This window comes from Rhinichthys klamathensis, unplaced genomic scaffold (assembly GCF_029890125.1).
Source record: "Rhinichthys klamathensis goyatoka isolate OS25496 unplaced genomic scaffold, OSU_Roscu_1.1 h1tg000020l_1, whole genome shotgun sequence".
In the NCBI taxonomy this organism is placed as follows: domain Eukaryota; kingdom Metazoa; phylum Chordata; class Actinopteri; order Cypriniformes; family Leuciscidae; genus Rhinichthys; species Rhinichthys klamathensis.
In genome coordinates, this window is record NW_026606571.1 from 3,638,422 (window position 1) to 3,659,190 (window position 20,769).

General features: G+C 37.5%; 2 protein-coding genes across 5 annotated transcripts in view; one reads left to right on the top strand and one right to left on the bottom strand.

The window, feature by feature from the left end:
- Positions 1-5,011, bottom strand: part of hbs1l (HBS1-like translational GTPase) — a 167,034-nt gene extending 162,023 nt beyond the window's left edge. For both annotated transcript variants that reach the window (XM_056239869.1, XM_056239861.1), the window contains exons 1-3: positions 4,842-5,011; positions 4,235-4,300; positions 3,153-3,293 (exon numbers count right to left, since the gene is read on the bottom strand). In XM_056239869.1, coding sequence (XP_056095844.1) covers positions 3,153-3,293; positions 4,235-4,300; positions 4,842-4,884 — 250 coding nt within the window. In that variant the 5' untranslated portion in view covers positions 4,885-5,011. The remainder of the gene's footprint in view (positions 1-3,152; positions 3,294-4,234; positions 4,301-4,841) is intronic.
- A 4,521-nt stretch (positions 5,012-9,532) lies between these two features.
- myb (v-myb avian myeloblastosis viral oncogene homolog) lies at positions 9,533-19,680 on the top strand. Of its 3 annotated transcripts, XM_056239978.1 has the most exons (16): positions 9,533-9,719; positions 11,607-11,724; positions 12,289-12,360; positions 13,042-13,134; positions 13,552-13,772; positions 13,855-14,074; positions 14,198-14,266; positions 14,707-14,811; positions 15,180-15,371; positions 15,497-15,664; positions 16,617-16,741; positions 16,927-17,038; positions 17,777-17,899; positions 18,167-18,250; positions 18,365-18,469; positions 18,806-19,680. In XM_056239978.1, the coding sequence occupies exons 1-16, from the start codon at positions 9,697-9,699 to the stop codon at positions 18,917-18,919; spliced, it is 1,944 nt and encodes a 647-aa protein (XP_056095953.1). In that variant the 5' UTR covers positions 9,533-9,696; the 3' UTR covers positions 18,920-19,680. The 3 variants fall into 3 exon arrangements, with proteins under 3 accessions (XP_056095953.1, XP_056095946.1, XP_056095938.1); XM_056239971.1 differs by lacking the exon at positions 15,497-15,664 and having other exon boundaries at positions 9,534-9,719; positions 18,809-19,680; XM_056239963.1 differs by lacking the exon at positions 15,497-15,664 and having other exon boundaries at positions 9,535-9,719.
- The last annotated feature ends 1,089 nt before the right edge of the window (positions 19,681-20,769 follow it).

The following is a 20,769-nucleotide window of genomic DNA, read 5'->3' on the forward strand; positions in this document are numbered from 1 at the left end:
TTCCACTGTCAAAAGTTGTGAATGGTACCAAAAAGCCGAACCGTACCACTTTTTGGGTACCCTTCCGTTGGGGTACCTAGCACAGTGGTACGGTACTAAAAGGTGGAGCTAGACTCACAGCAGAACGTTGATTGGTTGACAGAGTATCATCACTTGCGCGTGCTACAAGGGCATTAGAAGCGCCATTTTTTATTATACAGTTGAAATATAATACTACTGTTATTGTGTCATGAAATGTTTTTCAGACGAGAATGTAGTTTTTTAAAGCTCAAATCTGTGGTTTATTTATAGATTTATGATAATACTGAGATCCATTCCAAGCAATCACCGGGCGCTCGGCGCTCAAGTACCCCGCCTGGAACAGTCTTTCCTCGGCTAGTCGTTCTGATGTTTGCCGCTGACTCTGAGGTCTCTGTAGTGGTTAAACATGAGATATAATTCGTCTTGTATAGACCTAACAGGCGATCTTTGGTCTCGTGAATCTATAATTCGTTCCCTGGCCAATAGTTTTGGCAGAAGGCTAAGTGAAGTTTTATATATTTGAGCGCTGAATTTGTATATTTGACTGAATTGTTTGCTTTATGTTATTAAAGCTTTACTGTATAGCTTTTTGTACCTTTTACTTATACTTTTATAATGGCTATTATTGATAAAACTGAAATTTAACAAAAAGAGATAAGGTTGAGTTTTGTCATTTTTTATTTTATTACAAGACCATCTGTAATGTTGTTTATTGCAACATTTGTACCAATGCACATATTGCCTGGAATATGTTTAATATTTTTAAATTTAAACGAAAAGAGGCAGGGTTGTGTTTTATATTTAGTTTTGTTATAAATATAGGCTACATACATGCAGTGAATATAATCAATAGGATATGCATTGCCTGAACCACATTTGTGTGCTTATAATGTTTAAAATGTACATACCAGGGTTCCTGCACACTTTTGAAAGTCAAATTTAAGGCTTTTTAAGACCTTTTTAAGACCTGAAGAAATCAAAATGAATACCGTACATTAGGGCTGTGCAGTATTGACAAAAATATATCTTGATATTTTCAACGTTTTGTTGATAATAATTAGATGATATTTTACTGATTGTGTTTTTGTGCTGGTGCCATGGCTGGTTTAGGTCTGTTGTTGACAGCTGACTCACGAAGATATTCATATTTTTCATATTCTATGCAGTGGTCAGTTCACAGCAGTGACAGAAATTAATATTTTAATTAAGGGGCAATATTTGCCACCTTAAATTGATTTTTTCAGGGGCATTTTCACCTATATATGGACATTTTTTCTAAACTTATTTAGAGTTATGCATCACCTTTAATGTCAAATACTATCATTCAAATTAAATTATACAGTAATTATACAATAATACTTAATTATATAATAATCATACAGTACCACTGTTACAGTCAAATTAAATCATTCAATCAAAATCCATCTTTGCAGTGCAGAGGTGACAGAAGCGGCATCAGAAGTGTCATTTATTTATTTACACTCCATTTACAACTGCATAAATAAAGCTGAGATATATATTTTTAAATCAATATTCAATATTTAAATATGAAATGATTTCTAATTTTAACATTTTATTTAAAGGGTACTTTAAATATGAAACCGCAGCGGCAAATCACTGTCTTAATAAGTGAGTTGAGGGAGTCATTCATTCAACCGATTCGTTCAAACGGCTGATTCATTCGGGAAAGAAGCAAGTGATTCGCTCAAAACGCGGATTTCAGTCAAGAAATAATCGCTGTCGGTTGCATTGAGACTGTGCTACGGTTTCATTTTGAAATTATAGTCGGCGAAATAAAGGGAAAACAAACAATATTGACAATATTGTGTCTAAAAAGTAACTCAATGTTAACTTATTGTTAATTTAACTGTTGTATAACATAAATATCACAATTGGAATTGTGCACGGGAAAACGGCACTCTTTCTGATGTGATATTCTAATATAAGAACATAATATGATATAAATATAAGACAAAAACTAACTTGGGGACATAACAGTTACACTGCACACATCACGCAGTGAAAGCACGAGAGACAAATGCGATGTCAGCTCGCAGTGCCTCGTACATTGTTAAAACAATGATTACAATATCATAAAAGACAATACACATCGCACACCATACGCACATAAAGAATGAACTTACAACTGAACTGACATTTACGACCTTTCTTCTCCTTCTCTCCTCTCGCGTGCAGGAGACAGTTATGCTGCCGCGACTCGCGAGTGACGCGAAATGTCACGTGAACTAGCAAATCCACAAAGATAGAATAATAAATAAATAAAAATACGTACGCTAATTAGATGGTTTTAATTTGGAAAGCTTTTAGATATGTCTAAGTCAAAGTGTCATCTAAAATTTAAGACCTTTCATAAGTAAAATTAAGACTTTATAAGACTTTTTATGGCCTTAAATTTTAAAAATCTAATTTAAGACTTTTTAAGGATCCGCGGGAACCCTGACATACAGAGATAACCGGAGTAGCAGAGCGAGCTGAGTGGCACTTTCAAGAACATGCTGTTCCATTAGCAGAATTACTGGACTCGCGTCCTCGGGAGTCATTCTCCTGAGTCGGACTTTGCGTAGGCTACTTGGTATTGAGAAACGCCTAATGCCGGCGCTTGTTTCTTGTGACAAACATGCCGAGAAGCAAGAACAAGATCTGCAGTATGTCATCCATAGTTGTTTACTATGTCGCCTTCTTCTTCGCACGAAAATGATGTCGATCGCTTCTTTCCGGCAAACACCACGCCTATCAAGTAAGGGTACTGTTGGCGGTGGAAACGCTAGCCGGATCATGGTTTACCGACCCGAACCGTACTGTACTGTACCGTACCGCTCAGTGGAAACGAGCCATTAGTCTGGCTTGAGGAAAATGGTTAGCCTGATTTAGTCCACCAGACCCTAATCAGACATTTCTTAGAGATACAAAACTGCAACACTTAGTAGGCCTAACTTTTTGACTGTCAGCCCTCTGAAATCCTTTGAGAATTTGCATCTCTATATTCATTCCCTTTAAAGCACTGCCTTTAAAAATATTAAAGATAAAATTAGATAAACTTACTACCCAGATATTCATTAGAATAAGTGACCATCTTAACCCATCTCTTAACCCATAAAGTCAGTGTGTACCTTGCTTTAGTGGGTCTAGTGTGCTTGTGATGGATGGAGAGGTTGGCATCTCCACTTCCTCCTCCTCATATTCTGCCTCCTCCACGGTCTCTACATGTCGAGCCTGCCTTGAGTCTTGACGTGAGTAGATAAACTGTGCGGCTATGGAAACATGAATTCAGAAATATCTCCATAACAGACAAAAATGAACATCAATATTATACAGTTAAAGGGTCAGTTCTGTCATCAATTACTCACCCTCATGTTGTTCCAAACCCATAAGACCTTTGTTCATCTTTAGAACACAATAGAATATATTTTTTATGAAATCTGAGAGATTTCTGTTCCTCTGTTACAAGTCTATTCACCCAAAACTGTGATGCATCTATATGTTCATTCTCGTGCGTCACGCAGCACCTTTGAGTTTGAGCTTCCGCAAAAACAAATGAGATTAGTTTGAGCTTCCATTTACCACATTTGAGTACTCTTTATATGTTCAATGTTTATATGTGAATAAAATCCTAAATTAAAGCTGTTCATCATATTATCAAGCAATCGTGTCTCTTCAGAAGACTTGATTTAAACAATCCATCAGATTTGTTTTACGATCTTTTTGTTAATGTTTTGAACCTTCAGAGTTTTGGGTGAAATGACTTTCAATGGAGGGACAGATCTAAATTTCACAGATTTCATTAAAATATCTTCATTTGGTTTTGAAGATGAACAGAAGTCTTATGGGTTTGGAACAACATAAGTAATTTATGACAGAATTTTTATTTTTGGGTGAACTATCCCATGATTCAACATGTGAATGCGTGTGGGCAATTTTTGGGGGGGAAAAGATGTATTTTTTATAAATGGCACTGCACTGGGTCATATAAGAGTAGAAATCATATCAAACCAAATCTTTTTTTCAATTTAATCCAACATATGGCCAAAAATTAAATGCAAATGATAATAAATATACAATCTTCAAATAAAAAAACATAAATAACATTAGGAACATTTTGCAGTTGTGATTTATGACTGATCAAAATGACAAGAATACAAAATAAGGAATTTATACTATTTAAATCACATGCAACTTTAATGAAAACACAAACCAGTGGCAGGAGAGATGCAGTAGTCATCCTCCACTGACTGCCCGTACAAGTCATCATCCTCAAAGTCTATAAAAAAAGGAAGAAATTGAGACAATTCTGTTTTACTCCAAACCACAAAAGCTAGTTATAGTTAAAGCAATTCCACTGCATCAACAAACAGAAAAGCATTGATAGGGCCAAAAAGCTTTGCTTAGTCAGCTAACGTTACACCACCTGAAGCAATGCAACAACAGTTATTAACAAAAGTGAACGTCAAAAGTCACTAAAACTGAGTAGAAATAAAGTGAATTTAAGAACCCAGCTGTTACTTTTGTTTTATATACTAGACGGCTGATCTGTGATCACCCAAATAAAAAGAAATAGAAAGGCACTATGTAAAGTAACGTTAACAGTTTGTTGTGATTTGAATTAAATACAAATATTTGAGTTTAAAAGCACAGAACTGGTTACCAGGTGCACAGTCCAGCTGTTACCATCTGAAACAGTGACACGACAGCAGTCTGTCATAATCTCTAGCACTGGACTCTGTATAAATAAACCAGCTAACTAGCAATCATATAGGCCTCTTTAAATAAAAGCTGCTAAATATCATATTTCCCGTATATACCTTCGTCGTAGTTATAACCTCGGACATTCCTGTGGCGGGACATTTTTTGTTCGACGGCTTTCTTTCACGTAAATAATATACGCGAGGCAAAATATCAATTGTCGGAGCAAAGTTTAGACATGCGTCTCACTCCACAGCCGCCATGTTGACGGCCATCAGAAGCAAAACGGACGCGCATGCGCAGTGAGAAAATACACAGTCTTGATTCTGAAAGCCTCTAAAACTAAAAAGATTCTTAAAGCCAGATTAAACAATGATGTTTTTAGTCAAAACTGGAATCTATGCGGTGATTATAGTTAACACGGTAAGTTTTGTAAAGGATAAACATACACTTTCAGAAAATATTTAGACACATATTTGCCTAGATTATAATATGTCTGTGTTAACTAGGCCTACAGTGAAATAATATAGTTAAATGTAATAGAGACGTTTTATTCTACAATGCAAAGTGTATATAAATCAAATATAAATTAACACTGACACATATGACAACGTAGCTAATGTCAAACTAAATTATTAATGATGAGATTAATTCGATTAATACAGTTGCGTGACAGTTGGGGAACCGCTGACAATGGGTTTTCCAACTAGCTTATCTATAATGTGTATATTTTTCACTCATTGTCATGTTTTTAATTGATCTTTTGACATCTATATAGCAGCCCAAGTGGAGAAAAAAATCCCCTGTAAGATTTATCTCTCCTTGGAACACAAGACTCTGCAGCTGCGAAACCTACTCCTGGAAACCACCTTCAATCTCTCTCCTCCTCTCTGCTATATCAGATTTTTTAGGATCTTGATCTTTCGGTTTCAATACTTTCAATAAATCGATGGCCCTATATGGAGGAATCACTTAGGATATATGAACAGAGAACTAAGCTGATTGCTTAGTTCCCTAAATGCGCCTTTCAGTCTGGGCTGGGGGAAACATAGGGAGAATTATCAAAAACTTAAAGGAGAGGATAGGAGTTTTGGGTGAATGTTGAATCAATTTGATTGCCATTTACATTGTAAAGTCTTATAAGTCAGGAATAGTGAGGTAAAGCATTAAGTGAAGTTGTTCTGCACAGCACGCAGATAAGGAGAGATTTACCACAGTCACTAATCTGATACTGTTTGTGCTAAATATGGTTTCATTCACATCTGCATGACATTTAAACTTTGAGAACATGTCTAAATTTAACTTAAAACACACTCAGCACTGCAGATATACAGATGCTTCATTGCTTCATGCTTTCTTAGACTGACCCAGTTATATCAAGTACAGAGTAGGTTGCAAAGAAAGACAGAGGTGGGAGGGGTTCTTTCCATACAGAGAAAGCATCCCGATGCAATTTTGTATGAATTTGTACGATGTTATTTGTACGGAAATGTAAAATTTTTGAAGAAGAAAAAACTTCCGCAGGCATGAAAGATCTGTGCACCCCTAAACCTAACCATCAGTGGGGTGTAAGCAGATCATACAAAAATTTGCTAATTCATATGAATTAACCACCAATTCGCAAAAACATAAAATAGTTATGAATTGCCATGAGAGTGTATTGGAGAAGGAGTTTGAATGAATGGCACAAATATGCATAATAAATTTGTGTTTTCTTGCTTTTATTTAAAATGTCTTTATAGTCAGCATGAAATGAAAGTTGCAATAGTCTTTTCTTTCCTATTGTGACGTATATATCCGAGTGAAACGGATTCTCGAACAAGGAAAAATGTAGTGCGGGACTTGATTTTGCCCATTGAGAATTGACAGAATCTTTGTGGTTTGCTATTGCTGTGATGTCATGTGATGTGAGTGACAGGTTGTCCCTGTCATCAGAGAAGAGAAAAGATGATGATGGTGATGCAAGAGGGAGGGGAAGTTATTTTGATTATAGATTAAGAAGTGCACATGAATTTAAAATAAAAGTTATGATGTGCACAGATCAATTTATAGGCTACTGCAATATTCCATACAAAATAAGAATTGTCACTTTTGATGTCATGGTGACTTTAAATGAAGGTAGCAAACAGTAAGGAGGAGAGATGAGATGAAGGAGACAGGAGATGAACATTTGACTGACCCTGGATTCACCTTAGGTGTGGTATGTGTGTGCGGTGCGGGGATGTTTCATTCACTGTAACTTTCTAAAAAGTGTTACCCACAGGTTGTCTCGGTGGCTGGGCCTGGGTATCATGGCAGGGGGATAGAGTAGAGATCAAATTCAACATTTTAATTAGGCATTAAACAGTGGTCAGTCTCAGTCTTAGTCTCTCACATCACTAAGTCTGTCTGTTTGTGGCGTCTGTTTCCAGAATGACTCACAAATATTTTGAGGTCAATGGAAAACTCTGCACTTTAACATCATCACACATGCGCTCACGTGTCGTGAAGTGATTCTCCTTGTAGCCTACATTTGATGAGACCCATTTTAAAAGCTTCAGACATGCTGTTTGACAGGGGGGCAACAGGGTTGGAGAGAGTTGTACAGTCCGATTTATCATCAAATTAGTTAGGCCTACTGTATTTTACTCATAAACATAAGTGATGTCATGGCTTTTCAGTTGAGCAATGCTCTTTATTAATGTTGCATTTCATATCTAACTGCAATAGAATTATTAATATTCTTTAATTGTTGGAATTTATTACACTACTTTCCGGAATAGGCCTACCTCATTTTGATTGGTCAGTGTTATTCTTCATTTAAATAATTGGACCTATAATTTGACCAATATGAATCAAAACATTGTAAAGTTAGTACTGAGAAACATGTTTTTAGATTCTACTCGGTTTGATATTCTGTTATTTATGGAATGAAATTCAAACACTTTTTAAGTTGTTGTTGTATGACACCACAGCAAATATGAATTAGTTGCGATGTTGTGTAATCTAGGAGTAGGTCATATAAATCGCATGCCCTCATAGGGAAGTAGACTACTGAAATAAAATGGCGACTAAGTGTTTTTTCTTCTTCTTCTATCTTTTAATGAAGCACCCCAGTAATAACCCCTCCTTGTTCTGCAATGGATGGATGAGCGCTCTCAAGTCATCGGCGCGCAGACACAACAGAGGCGCGTTCACGAGCTGCGAGCTCTGCTGAGCACGTGAGCGTCAGTGGTCAGAAACAATGGCTCGCGCTGACCGATATGATAAGTGACGGTCACAATGTGCCAACCAAGTAAGCGCAAAGGCAACCTATAAAACAAAACATATAGACCACAACCCTCAAGGGTGTGTGAAAAAGAGAGAGAGCTTGCTGGTTATCCTTGATGATTATGCAATTACGTAGACTATCACATGGCAACAGGTTGGACATGTCGGAGAACTTAAACAAGCTGCACTACTTTTCAGTTCCAGACAATAACCTGATCATGACTGTCAGTAACAAAATGTATGCATTGTGTAACTTTGGAACTGAAGCAAAGTGAAAATATCAGCAAACCAGAGGTGGTAACGTACTATAGGCTACATTTCTGGAAAAGGAAAAGCGAAACTGTTGCAACCTGATGAAAGTGAGAGAAGTGAAATAAAGTAGTTGATTTAAAGGAATTCCTAGGAAATAACAAAGCAGCAGATTTCGAACGAATATAATTCTATTTCTAAGTAGATTTCAGGGTAGTTGGTTCCATAACTGAACACCTGAACTTTGTACGAATTCGAAAAAGTATCGAATGATGTCAACGGTTCTGAAACGTAGGCTATTCGTTCATCGTGACGTTATTATAGCCTACTCTGACTGTGTTGTGTGCTCTGAATTTAAGTGCAACAATAGCTTACTGTTGAATCCACGCTATGATACATACGGAGACCAGTGCAGTTCAATTCTCGAACAAATGACTCTTAAGAGCCGGTTCTTTTTAGTGAATCAAAAACATACGGCGCCACCATGTAGTGACCGATTCCAGAACGAATGACTCTTATGAACTAGTTCTTTACATTGAATCGAAAACACCGAATCAGTTAATATCCCCATGTCCGAATTGAAAGGCTCGTGAGACTTGTTCTGTTCATTTGGTTGTTCATATAACGTAGCCTATTAAAGATACACATTATGAGCTTTGTTGTATTCAGTGTTGTTTAATAAAAATGAATAAAATGTTACCACATGTTTGTTTATTTGTATTTAAAATAGGCAGTTAGTTAATTAATTACTGATTTGCATTTATGCTTCCTTTAAAAGATCTTTTAAAAGTCACACAAATCTGGGTTTTGTGAGAAAACACGATTTAAGAATTGTATTATATTTATTTCTGATTTGTAATAATGTTATTCTGTTAAAATATAAAACTATTGTCACTTGGCAAATGAAATAAGAATAGCCTACTTTTTAAAATTATTATAATAAAAAAAAAAAAAAAATAATAATCGCGATCGGAACCATCCTTTACGAGTCCGTCACTTACTACAGTACAGCCTCAGTACCGCAGAAACAGCGCTATGCTTGAGACAAGATGCCCGGACCCCTCACGCTCTGTTTCCCCCTGTTTTCCAAACTTTCACTCCCACTCAGAGTCCACATTGTCCTCTAAGAAACGCACTGCCACCCCTCCCTGCTTTTTTACCTCGAAAAACACAATATAATTGTTCTAAAAAAACAACAGTGTACGATTAGCGCGGACCTCCTGCTCAAAAGGCGCTCTGATGAGTGAATAGTAGTGAGGTTGTGCGCATGCGCAGGACCCGAGGCGCCAAATTTAGCGGGAGGGAGAGAGACAGCCCTAGCTTTGTCTGATGGATCTGTTTACAATATCGCACACTCCGCTAGAGAGCTTAATATCAGCACTTCCTCCTCGAAGAGGAGCTGACAGCACTCAACTTCAGCACACTTGAGCCGAGCGCACTCATCATCACCTCTCTACCCTCCTCTTAAACAGCGGGATGGCGAGGCGGCACAGACACAGGTGAGATTTAAGTTTTATGCATTTTGATGAACTTTCGCGCATGTATTTCCTTATATTATGAGACTGCGCTCCATAGTCACATGCGGGCATTTAGACGCAAGGCTAGACAGTTCGTGCTGATACCATTACATCTATTAAATGCGTGCTCAGAAATGTAGCGCTTATATATGGTTGCAATTTTCCAAACGCACGCATCTCTCCGCGGAATGTTTATTTCTTCTGGTTGGGCTGCGCCGCGCTGAACAGGTGGATGGCATGTGCGCTCCCAGCTCGCGCCCGCGCGGTGGTCTCGCGCTCGTGTTCATTTAAATTTTCATTCATCCACCGTGCGCGCAGGTAGAGCGTGCGAATCCGCTGGACATACGGTGAGATTCGGTACTTCCCCAAAAATCACAAACTCATTTTGATTCAGAAACAATTGACGAGAGGCACAATTTCAGCGGCACCGTAGTGTGGTAGAAAAAATAGCGGGCGATTGCAGAAACCTCTCGGCATGTTCGTGTGGTTTTTTTTGAACGTTTTATTATAACGTTTGGATTAATTTTGAGATTATATGTGAGCCGGATGGATTATGTCCTCTAAATTGTCTAAATCCGCCTTACAATTGTCGGGATTTGGAACAACTAGTATTATAGTCTTAAAGGGATAGTTCACCCAAAAAATGAAATTCTGGCATCATTTACTCACCCTCATGCATGAATTTCTTTTTTGAAAGGAAAAAAATATATATTTATATATAGGCTATATATATATATATATATTAGGCAGAATGTGAGGGTCTGACAGCCTCTATTCACTTTGACTGCATCTTTTTTTCCATCCATACTATGAAAGTGAATGGTGACTGTGGCTGTTATCCTGCCTAATATTTCCTTTTGAAAAAATATCAAGGATTTTAGAAGAAAATAAGTAATGCAGGTTTAGCATGAGGGTGAATAATTGATGACAGAATTTTCATTTTTGCATGCACTGTCCCTTTAAGTTTGTGTTTCAAATTGCAAAGCCATCAGGCAGTTCATATGCATGTACTTTTGCATTAGAGACATTTTAAAAGCTCAGACGACAGACATTTGATGTTGTATTGGTCACATAAGATCATGATAAACTACTTAGTCTATTTTGACAAATATTTCAACTCACATCATGTACAATTAGTCAACAACCCTCATTGCACACTAAGATGAAACCGTATCTTTTTGACTATATATATATATATATATTTCAGTGAGCTAGCTGCGTTTTGAGTTTTACATTTCCAGTTCCAAGTTTCCAAGTGCTTGTAGTCAAAGAACTGAGCTACATCTTTAAAGCTTCATCTTTCGCTTGAAGCACTGGCAGTAAGGATAAACGTGGGGTTTAAAAGTACGTATACACATACACCTGTGGCACAAAGAGCAGGAGAACATTGTTCTCCACGTCTGCTTGTGCTCTATCGTGATTGGCCAAGAGCTGGCCAGGTGAGATGGTTTTGACAGTACCTGTGCAGGTCTGAACACGCTTCCATCATGAAACAGTGCCAGTCCATGCACATGCTCACTGTTTCTGTGGAAACCAAAAACATCAGAACAGGTTTCTCTGAGCGTGTCCCCCCTGCACCCTAACCTGCCGGCTGTACTGGTTCATCCACTCTGGTTTTGTGTTCACTGTGTTATCGCTTAATTTTACTATAATGCGTGATAGACTTATGGGGGTGAAAGGGTGTTTTTTTTATGTATGTCAACAACCACATCTAAAATTTTCATGAGGATCTGCTCGGTCTTCCTCATCCTTCATGTTTGCTCTTCTGCTGTTTCACTATTTCCCCCCCCCCCCACCCCCCACCCTCCACCCTCTGTTTATTACCCTACTCTCCTTATCTCACAATCTTTCATTTACCCTCCCCTCCAGTGTTTATAGTAGCGACGAAGATGATGATGATGTGGAGATTTATGATCATGACTACGATGGTCCTCATGCCAAGACAGGAAAACGCCACCTCGGCAAGACACGCTGGACCCGTGAGGAGGTATGCAAAACTGTTATCTGGCTTTGTTTGAGTGTTATTTTTTAGGATAACCTTTAAAAAAAACAAGCGTAAAAAATAGAAATAAACTTATAAACTTAAAAATAAAAATATTTCTTGTTTTGAATTTTTTTTTTATAATTACAAATAATGCTAAATTAATATTTTAAATATTATATATATACTATATATATAAATTCACATACAAATGTGTGTCTATATATATATAGTGTGTGTGTGTGTGTGTGTGTGTGTATGAATGTATTTTTTAATTATATAGTTTTAACAGCTATTCTTCTGATATATAATTCAAAGCAAAAAAGCTTTCATTGTTATATGGTCTTGCACAAACTAAGTTTTAGATTTTTGCACATTCTATTTTGGCTGCTTTGTTTTATATTGTATCCTATGTATTCGTTAAAACTTAGTTTAGTTTAACTGATAACTTTATTCTTCAAGTAGCTTTTGTGAGGTGTTTATTTAATGGAATATCATTTATTTATTGTTTGTTTAACAATGCATTATTTGATGATGTATTTAATGCTATAATGTTGACTGTTTTTACAGGATGAGAAGTTGAAGAGGCTGGTAGAGCATCATGGTTCAGAAGACTGGAAAGTCATCGCCAGCTTTCTACCTGTGAGTGTGTGTTTTTGTGTCTACGATTGTTTAAATGTGTGTGTATGTATGTGGCTTGTGTATTTAAGCTTTAGGGGGTTAGGTTAGGTTATGTTAGGTGTGGTGTTTTATATATGTGCATTTGCATGTGAATAGCCAAAGGATCAGGTACTGTAGAAGTGTGTGCACGTTTTGGAGGATTTTGCATAATTGGGTATTCCTCATTGGTTGGCCTAGTTTGGAACAGAGTCAAATGGGGGGGATATGGCAAGGTTTCAGAATCCACTGTGCACCTGCAAGCACACACGGATGTACACACACACACACACACACACACACACACACACACACACACACACACACACACACACACACACACACACACACAAATGTGCACTCAGGTAGAAGCATATGTTCACATACAAATGTATAAAACTTCTCAGGCACAAACACATACAGTGCACACACATACAGATGCTAAGAAAAAAAAATCATCTATATCTAGATAGAGATTTGAACAAGAATTAGAAACTAAAGCTGTTTCATTTCTGATTCACTCTGTGGGGTTTCCGAAACACCTGGGATCTCATGCCCACTAAACTCATATTAAACACAAAAATGACTTTAATTCAAGTTACACACCACATTGACAATCCAAAATTAGTTTCCATTCTCACGGTACTGTGTGTGTGTGTTTCACAGAATCGCACAGATGTTCAGTGTCAGCATCGTTGGCAGAAAGTTCTTAACCCTGAACTTATCAAAGGGCCGTGGACGAAAGAAGAAGACCAACGGGTAAGACATCTGCAACCTGACACAAAATAACCATACCACAACCAATATGTTACCTCAGATAGCCAAAATACAGCCACAGGATTGCAATTACACAACCAAATAATCCACGTGCAGTTGAGGGGGAAAGTAAAGATCCATTGAGCGGGTAATGTGTTGTAATGATTAACTAGCGAGACCAGGTGTTTCTCCATTTATCGTCATTTTTATGACCCAGCAGAAGTCATTAGCAGGTGTATTTCGCAGATATTCATCGTAATACCACTATCTGTATCTGTGTGCAATCTTAAAACACTTATGCAATGTTAGTTCCCTTTCTCTCTGGGTTTGTGCTGGCCTCCATTACACCCCCTCTTTCTGCATACACCTCCTTTTCCTCAATCACTCGCTCACCACAATTTTCTTTTCTCTCTGTCTTAGGTGATTGAGTTGGTTCAGAAGTACGGCCCCAAACGTTGGTCTGTGATCGCAAAGCACTTAAAGGGGCGGATCGGTAAACAATGTAGAGAACGCTGGCACAACCACCTGAACCCTGAGGTGAAGAAGACTTCCTGGACTGAGGAAGAAGATCAGATCATCTATCAGGCACATGAGAAACTTGGAAACCGATGGGCTGAGATTGCCAAGCTACTCCCGGGCAGGTAAGAAAATGCTACTTAAACGCTTATATTCTACGTATTTGTATGTGATAAGGACAAACTTATGTTATTTTCTTGTCATCAGAACCGATAATGCCATAAAGAACCACTGGAACTCCACTATGCGGCGGAAGGTCGAGCAAGAGGGCTACCTTCAGCACGCCGCTAAAGTCAGCCCGACTCCACTAAGCAACGGCTACGCTAAATCTCACCTCCTGAACTACAATCACACACCGACCAACACATCCATGCCTGCCTCTTCCATGAGCAATCAGTATCCGTACTACATGCCCGACTCACAACGGGTACGAGAAAACTTTTCTCTCATATGTTTACCTGTTTAAATAATGGGATTGTTGGCCATAGAGTAAAATTACGATTCTGAATTCTTCTGTTGGTAATTGATCTTTTATTCCCCTTGTGTTCAGGTGCCATTTCCACTTGCTCTTCAATTGAACATCTTGAACATTCCTCAACATGGCACTGCTCCTATTCAGGTAACCAATGAGTCAATTAAACTGTTCTATATATTAAGCAGGGATGCATTAAACTGATCAAGAGTGACAGTAATATAATGTTTCTATTTCAAATAAAAACTATTCTTTGAGCTTTCTATTCATCAAGAAAAGATTGAAAAAAGTCACTGTTTCCAGAGATAAATTAAGCAGCACTACCGTTTCAACATTGATAATAATAAGGAGAATGATTTCTGAAGGATCATGTGACACTGAAGTCTGGGATAATGGCTGCTAAAAATGCAGCTTTGCCATGCCAGTACATTTGTTTTTTGTGCGACGTGTTTTCTCTCTATTGTTTTCATATTATTTCGACGTTCCTAGTTTTTTTATATGATCGCATTCAGTTCAAACTCACAACTCGGACACAATAAAACATTGAGTTTTGTTCATTGTGCTCCATTTTGATTCCTGTGATATAGAGACACTACAGCGAAGAGGACCCCGAGAAAGAAAAGAGGGTGAAGGAGATTGAGATGCTCTTGATGTCAACAGAAAATGAGCTGAAGGGACAGCAGGCACTACCAGTAAGTGTGTGTGTCTGTGTTTTTGTGTAAGTTTCTATGTGTGTGTGTGTGTGTGTGTGTGTGTGTGTGTGTGTGTGTGTGTGTGTGTGTGTGTGTGTGTGTGTGTGTGATTAATTGGAGGAAGCATCTGGGGGTCTATTTCACATTCTAACTGCTTGGCTAAATTATGCAATTGTGCCTTATCACACCACAAGCTCTGTTTAACTCCTTGTGCAACTCCGAACCCCCTCCCAACACTTCACATCATTCAACTCAACAAGTTCCCTTTCTCTCTGACTGTTCTTCCTGCATGCATCCCTCTCTTTATTTTGCTTAATTTCTGCCGCTCACTCCCATACACAACTTCTTTTTCCCTCCCTCTCTCGCAGATTTCCATGAACGGCTACAGTGGGTGGAACAGAGGCTCTTTGACGGACAGCTCGGTTGGCGTGTTTGTTTCAGTCCCGGCTCCATCCCTAGACCAGGGATGCCTTCCAGAAGAAAGCGCCCATGGCAACACAAACAGCCCAAACAATGACTCCAGCTCCAGTTTACCAGAGTTTATTGATGCTATTGATTCGGTAAGAGACCATAAAAGCATCCTATATTAGACCTAAAAGGAACGGTGACCTTGTAAAGGTCAGCTGATAGCCACTGTTTAGTTACCTGTCAACCTCGGTGTCCTCACATGATCTCGTCTTCTCAGGCCCCATCTATCTGGGCCAACTTACACTCTGATAGGAGGTTGCCTAAAACTGAAGCTAAGTCCAATCAGGGTTCGCCCACCCACAACGATGACAGCAGTGCCCTCAAATTTCTTTGCTCTACGCCCAAACATTCAGCCGTCAGACACCTGCCCTTTTCTCCCTCTCAGGTAGCCTGAAAATTCTCCGCATAAATCAATCAGTCACCCAATAACTCAATCATGAGTATCACTTATTATCTGAGCACCATGAATCAGTCTCTTTACACTAACACAAATCAGTCTGCATTAGTCTACATGCGTAGGATTCATCTAAAGGTCATGTCACCATACATAACATACATTTATAACACCCATGAGTGTTTTTTGGGTGTCATAATGTGTGTGCTGAGTAAAAGAGATTAGATTGTATTACATCAGCTCTTAGTGCTACACTTTTTACCCCTTCGGAATGACTGTAATCAGTGTAATCTTGGCTGTTTTTTGGGGGGCAATTAGTTTCCTAGTGATGTCAACCACTACATAACCAAGACAGCATTTGACTTTAATATCAGAAATCGGTTACACTTTATTTGAATGTGTCCCTGTTACAGTTTAATTATACATTGAAGTTCTGAGTTATATTAATTAATCCTAAGGTTAGGATTAGGGTTTGGTTTAGGGTTAGTTGAATGTACTGCTGCCTAATCTATAGATATTACTATAGTAAATACATGTAACGTGTAACAGGGACACATTAAAATAAAGTGTTACCCAGAAATCATTGAAACATTTGAATTTGTATGTGAAGGAATGCTGCATTGTTTTCTTGATTGCCAGGGGCAAATTGAAAGGAATGTCTAGTGAACACTGCATGCAATCACTTTTAATTTCCTCTGACAGATATTTATGTTGCACTTGACAATTTTATACGTAGCAAATATTTGTTCTTCATTACATGCTAGTGTTGTCCTTTTAGCCTAGTGAAAGTAGTTTATTGTGCATGATGAATCATATGTAATATTTTTGAGGTGTATGCTGATTTTGACCCCTTTTAGAGGTCCTCCTACACCTCTGAATGTTAAATATGTGGTTTTCAGTTTAGTATCTGATTGTTGCCTTCCTTTCTTCCTCTCTTCTGTAGTTCTTTAATGCATCAGTGAGCCCAGACTCAGACAGTCAAAATGTACCGGTCACGCCCTCACCTGTCTGCTCCCAGAAAGCACTGCAGCAAGACCTTGCTCTTCGGCCTCAGAAGGAAAACGAGCTGTAAGGGCCCATTTCAATACTTTTTGCATTTGTAATGGTTCTTTATGTGATTCTTAAAGAAGTTTCCCATGCAGATATAAAGCATAGTCACAGGGTGAATTAAATTAATGAGACTTAATGAGATTTATGTGATTCTAATAAAACCCTGTATAATTCATAATGTATATATGGGCGTTCTGTTTCAGGTTCCGGACCCCCAACCTGAGGCGTTCTATCATGGAGTGCTCTCCTCGCACACCCACTCCATTCAAATCCACACTGACAATGCAGGACACCAAATACGGACCTTTGAAAAGGGTGAGACTATAAAAAAAGATTTAATTAAAAAATATATTTATTTTATATACTCTCTCTGTGTGTGTGTACTTGTACAACTATCTTTGTGAGGACTGGTTTAAGTTTTAGACCACCAGAGTGAGGACAAAAAGAGTAAAGGGACATTTTGGAAGGTCCTCACTTTCTGAGAGCGCTTTAAAGGCCTGTTTGAGGGTCAAGGCCTGGTTTTAGGGATAAGGTTATAATTAGGTTTAGGGTAAGGGTTCGGCACTTAGTTGAGATAATTAGGGTTAGGGTTAGGAGCTAGAGATTACATTGTGTCAATGAATAGCCTCACAAAGGTAGATGTAAAATAGTCTGTGTGTGTGCATTTCATGCTCTCTGATATTCAAATTGTATGCTATTTTGTGTATAATTGAATATAAAACACTAAAAACTTTTTTTAAATGAAATGTTACATTTTTAATGCACATTTTAAGATTTGCTAAAGAATTAATAGTATTGCATAATATATACATATACGTATATATATATATATATATATTTTTTTTTTTTATTACTTTAAGTGAGATTTAGAAGATGCCAAAGGTAATCTGAATGTAAAAAAGGGGGAAATGAACATGCACAATTAAATATGCAAAATTATCCAAAAAGCATTTAATTTTGGCCAACAACCAATTTGGAACCGAATACATCATGCATCACTACTTTATACTACAGCACTACTATATTTTACTCAAGACTCTATTCTGGTTTTAGGCCCACAGCCCTTCATTGGACTCTGGAGTGGTTGGTACAATTAAGCAGGAGCCTCAGGAGTGTGAGATCGGCGTCGGGGGGGTGCATCTGGACCAGCCCCCCCTGAAGAAGATCAAACAGGAGGTCAGTTTGGGCTAATGTGCGCCCCTTCATTTGAATACATCTCAATGTGATATTCAAATAGCAGAAATGTAAAAACGTCTTGTCTGTAGGTTGCTATTTGAATTTGTTAGTTATAATCAGTATTCAGTCAAACTTGTCTGATCCATCTGTGTAAGAGTGGGGGTGTGAATTGGATATTTGATATTGGACGTAGGATTATGAAAGCAATACACTATACAAATCCGCCAGGCATAAATTACATAGTCAATAATTGATTGGGATCTATAGGTGGAGTCGGCTTGCCTGCAGTGGGAGGAGCAAGATCTCCACACCCAGCTGTTCCCTTCCAGTGGCTCCGCCCATGACATGCCTGTGAGTATCTTGATTTTGTTCGTATATGGATGTTGATCTCCGCCTCTGTAAATAATTTTCATTTATCAGTATTATTTTGATATTTGACGACTCCGTTCTCTTTGGGACTTATAGGATCTTTTGACTAGCTCTGTGCTGATGCTTCCTAACGCAGAGAAAACTGAGGACGGACACAAAGCCGCCCAGCTGCCCCGCAGAGCCTTGGGAAGTCCTCTGCAGGTACAAAATCTACCATAATACCCATATATACACACACATTTAAAAAAATTTACCATCAGAAAGTGTCCAGGCAGATACAGTTTTGAAATGAAACATTTGGCTTAAATATGTACATATATTATGTACATGTGAAAAACTGTACAGCTCGTTTTGTTGTAGCACATATTGACTTTATGACTGCAGGTGCTGAATTGTGCCATAAACTTGTAAATGTGTGATTTATTAGACACTGAAACGTATGCTATGCAAAACCAGAGCAATCACCTTCATCTTTGACTTTTTCTACTTCTCTCCCTCTTTACTTCCTCTCTCTCTGTATCCTTTTCTCTCTCGCAGCAGTTAAGCACATGGGAACAGGTGCTTTGTGGGAAGACGGAAGAGCAGACGATGCCCTCTGAAGCCACGCACAAATACCTCAGCAATTATTCTTCACGAGCACTGGTCATGTAAAGAGACAGATAGAATGAGACAGAGACAAATATAGAAAGGGAAGAAGAAGGAGGGAGAGTGAAAGAAGACAATCGTTCTGAAAAGAAGTAAAAGAGGAACACTTCAACACTTCTGGTACATTATTTGGGAGAGGCTTCAAGCCATTTTGTAGACTGCACAGTTGATGTTAGTCGCCAATGTTTAAGCTGTGCCGTCGCTTATTTGATTTGAGCAACCAAAGACATTATTCGTGTTGTGTTTTTCTACCTTTTTTGATTTAAATTTAATAATATTGTATTATATATTTTGTATTATATATGGGAAATGAATTCTCTATGTGGGTTCTAATTTTATGGATTTTAATATAAGGAACAATTTGCAGTAATTTATTATTATTTTATATTAAGAATAATAATTAACTACGATGGCCGCCTTTGCCAGTGTTTGACCCCAGTATTGCTCACTTTTTAATTGCTAAATGTGTGTTAATTGTAAGGAGCTTGTGTCCTCCTAGCATTATCAGAATCATACACCTAAAACTACACAAGATTTGTACTCCATATCAGTGGGTGAACAACAGAACTGCCCTTGCAGAGATCGTATGTATTTCAGCCAAATGCCTAAAAGCACTGCTATGTATTCCTGGCCAAAACAAACCATGTCCAATGCCTAAAAATGACGTTGCCAAGTTTGAAAATTCAAGTTTGCCTAATGTAGATCTTTGGTGATATATCTAGCGTAAAAAAGTACTCTGTCAGTTTAGTAGTGTTGCCATTTCAAAAGCCAAACCACAATGTTGAGCTTTCATTGTATTAGCACTATTTCAGGTTTTAGATCAACTATGCAAAGATTTCAACAGAACAAAAAGTGTTTTTTTTACAGTTTTTGTATTTGCTCAATAGGAAAAACAAGGTTTACCAAGCATTTTCAAGTCAAGGGTTTAAAATGGTTTGCCTTTGCGATGATAAACCATTTCTTGATTATGTTTTCTTAAACACTTTTTTTATGTCAATTTGTAATCAGATTTACATTTGGTATTTTTTACTTTTTGAAACACTGAAATGATTGTTGCTTTTATACCTAGTCGGCTTGTTTTTGATATTTCAATCAGCATTTGATACTAAGATTGCAGTGCCCAATCAAAAGCATTTAGCAATAACGTTTTTGTTATTCGCTGCCTTTTTGTATTAGCTTCAAGTACAAACACTTTTTTTACACTGATTATGAACTTTTCATAAATGTTTTTATACAAACTTTTATAACTGCCTTGTAAATAAAGTGTGTTTTTGAAAAAATATCTCTGTCTTAATAGTTTCTTTTCCACTTAATTGCTAAAGCTATTTGGTTTGAATAGCGTGTTCCTCAATGTTTAATAAAATCTATTCACTTACGCAGATGTCCATAAGACCTAAATGAAACTACTTTCTGTATTTTATGCCAAGTTACATAAAAACCAAAATAGTAATTGATTTTTATTATTTCATAATTTTAAGTTAATGAAATACTATACAGTGGCCCTAAAGTAAAGACTTAGTTACTCTTAAATAAGTCATATCTGCAATGAACGAGTGATTTTTAGTAAATTAAGTCAGTATACAAATATAATGTGTTTTAATTATGAACAATGTCTTTTGTTTTATAACAAAAAATAGAAGTATAGAAATATTTAATATTATTAAAATGGTTTGCTTAAAAGTATTTTTTCAATAATGCAACTTTGTTTTATATTTTATTATAATAAAATGCAACACATGGTAGACACAATGGTAAAGTTTGGTTTTCTTTATAATAAAATCCAAAGACATGTGGCTTAAAATTATTGCCCAAAGAGTGACTGAATACTTTTGCAGACTTATAGGCCTATGATGGAT

Excerpts from the sequence above, each read along its gene's own strand:
- myb (XM_056239978.1), top strand. The coding sequence starts at position 9,697 with ATGGCGAGGCGGCACAGACACAG. Across the intron at positions 14,812-15,179 it reads AGGGACAGCAGGCACTACCA|ATTTCCATGAACGGCTACAG; the intron begins GTAAGTGTGTGT and ends CCTCTCTCGCAG. Across the intron at positions 18,251-18,364 it reads GCTCCGCCCATGACATGCCT|GATCTTTTGACTAGCTCTGT; the intron begins GTGAGTATCTTG and ends TGGGACTTATAG.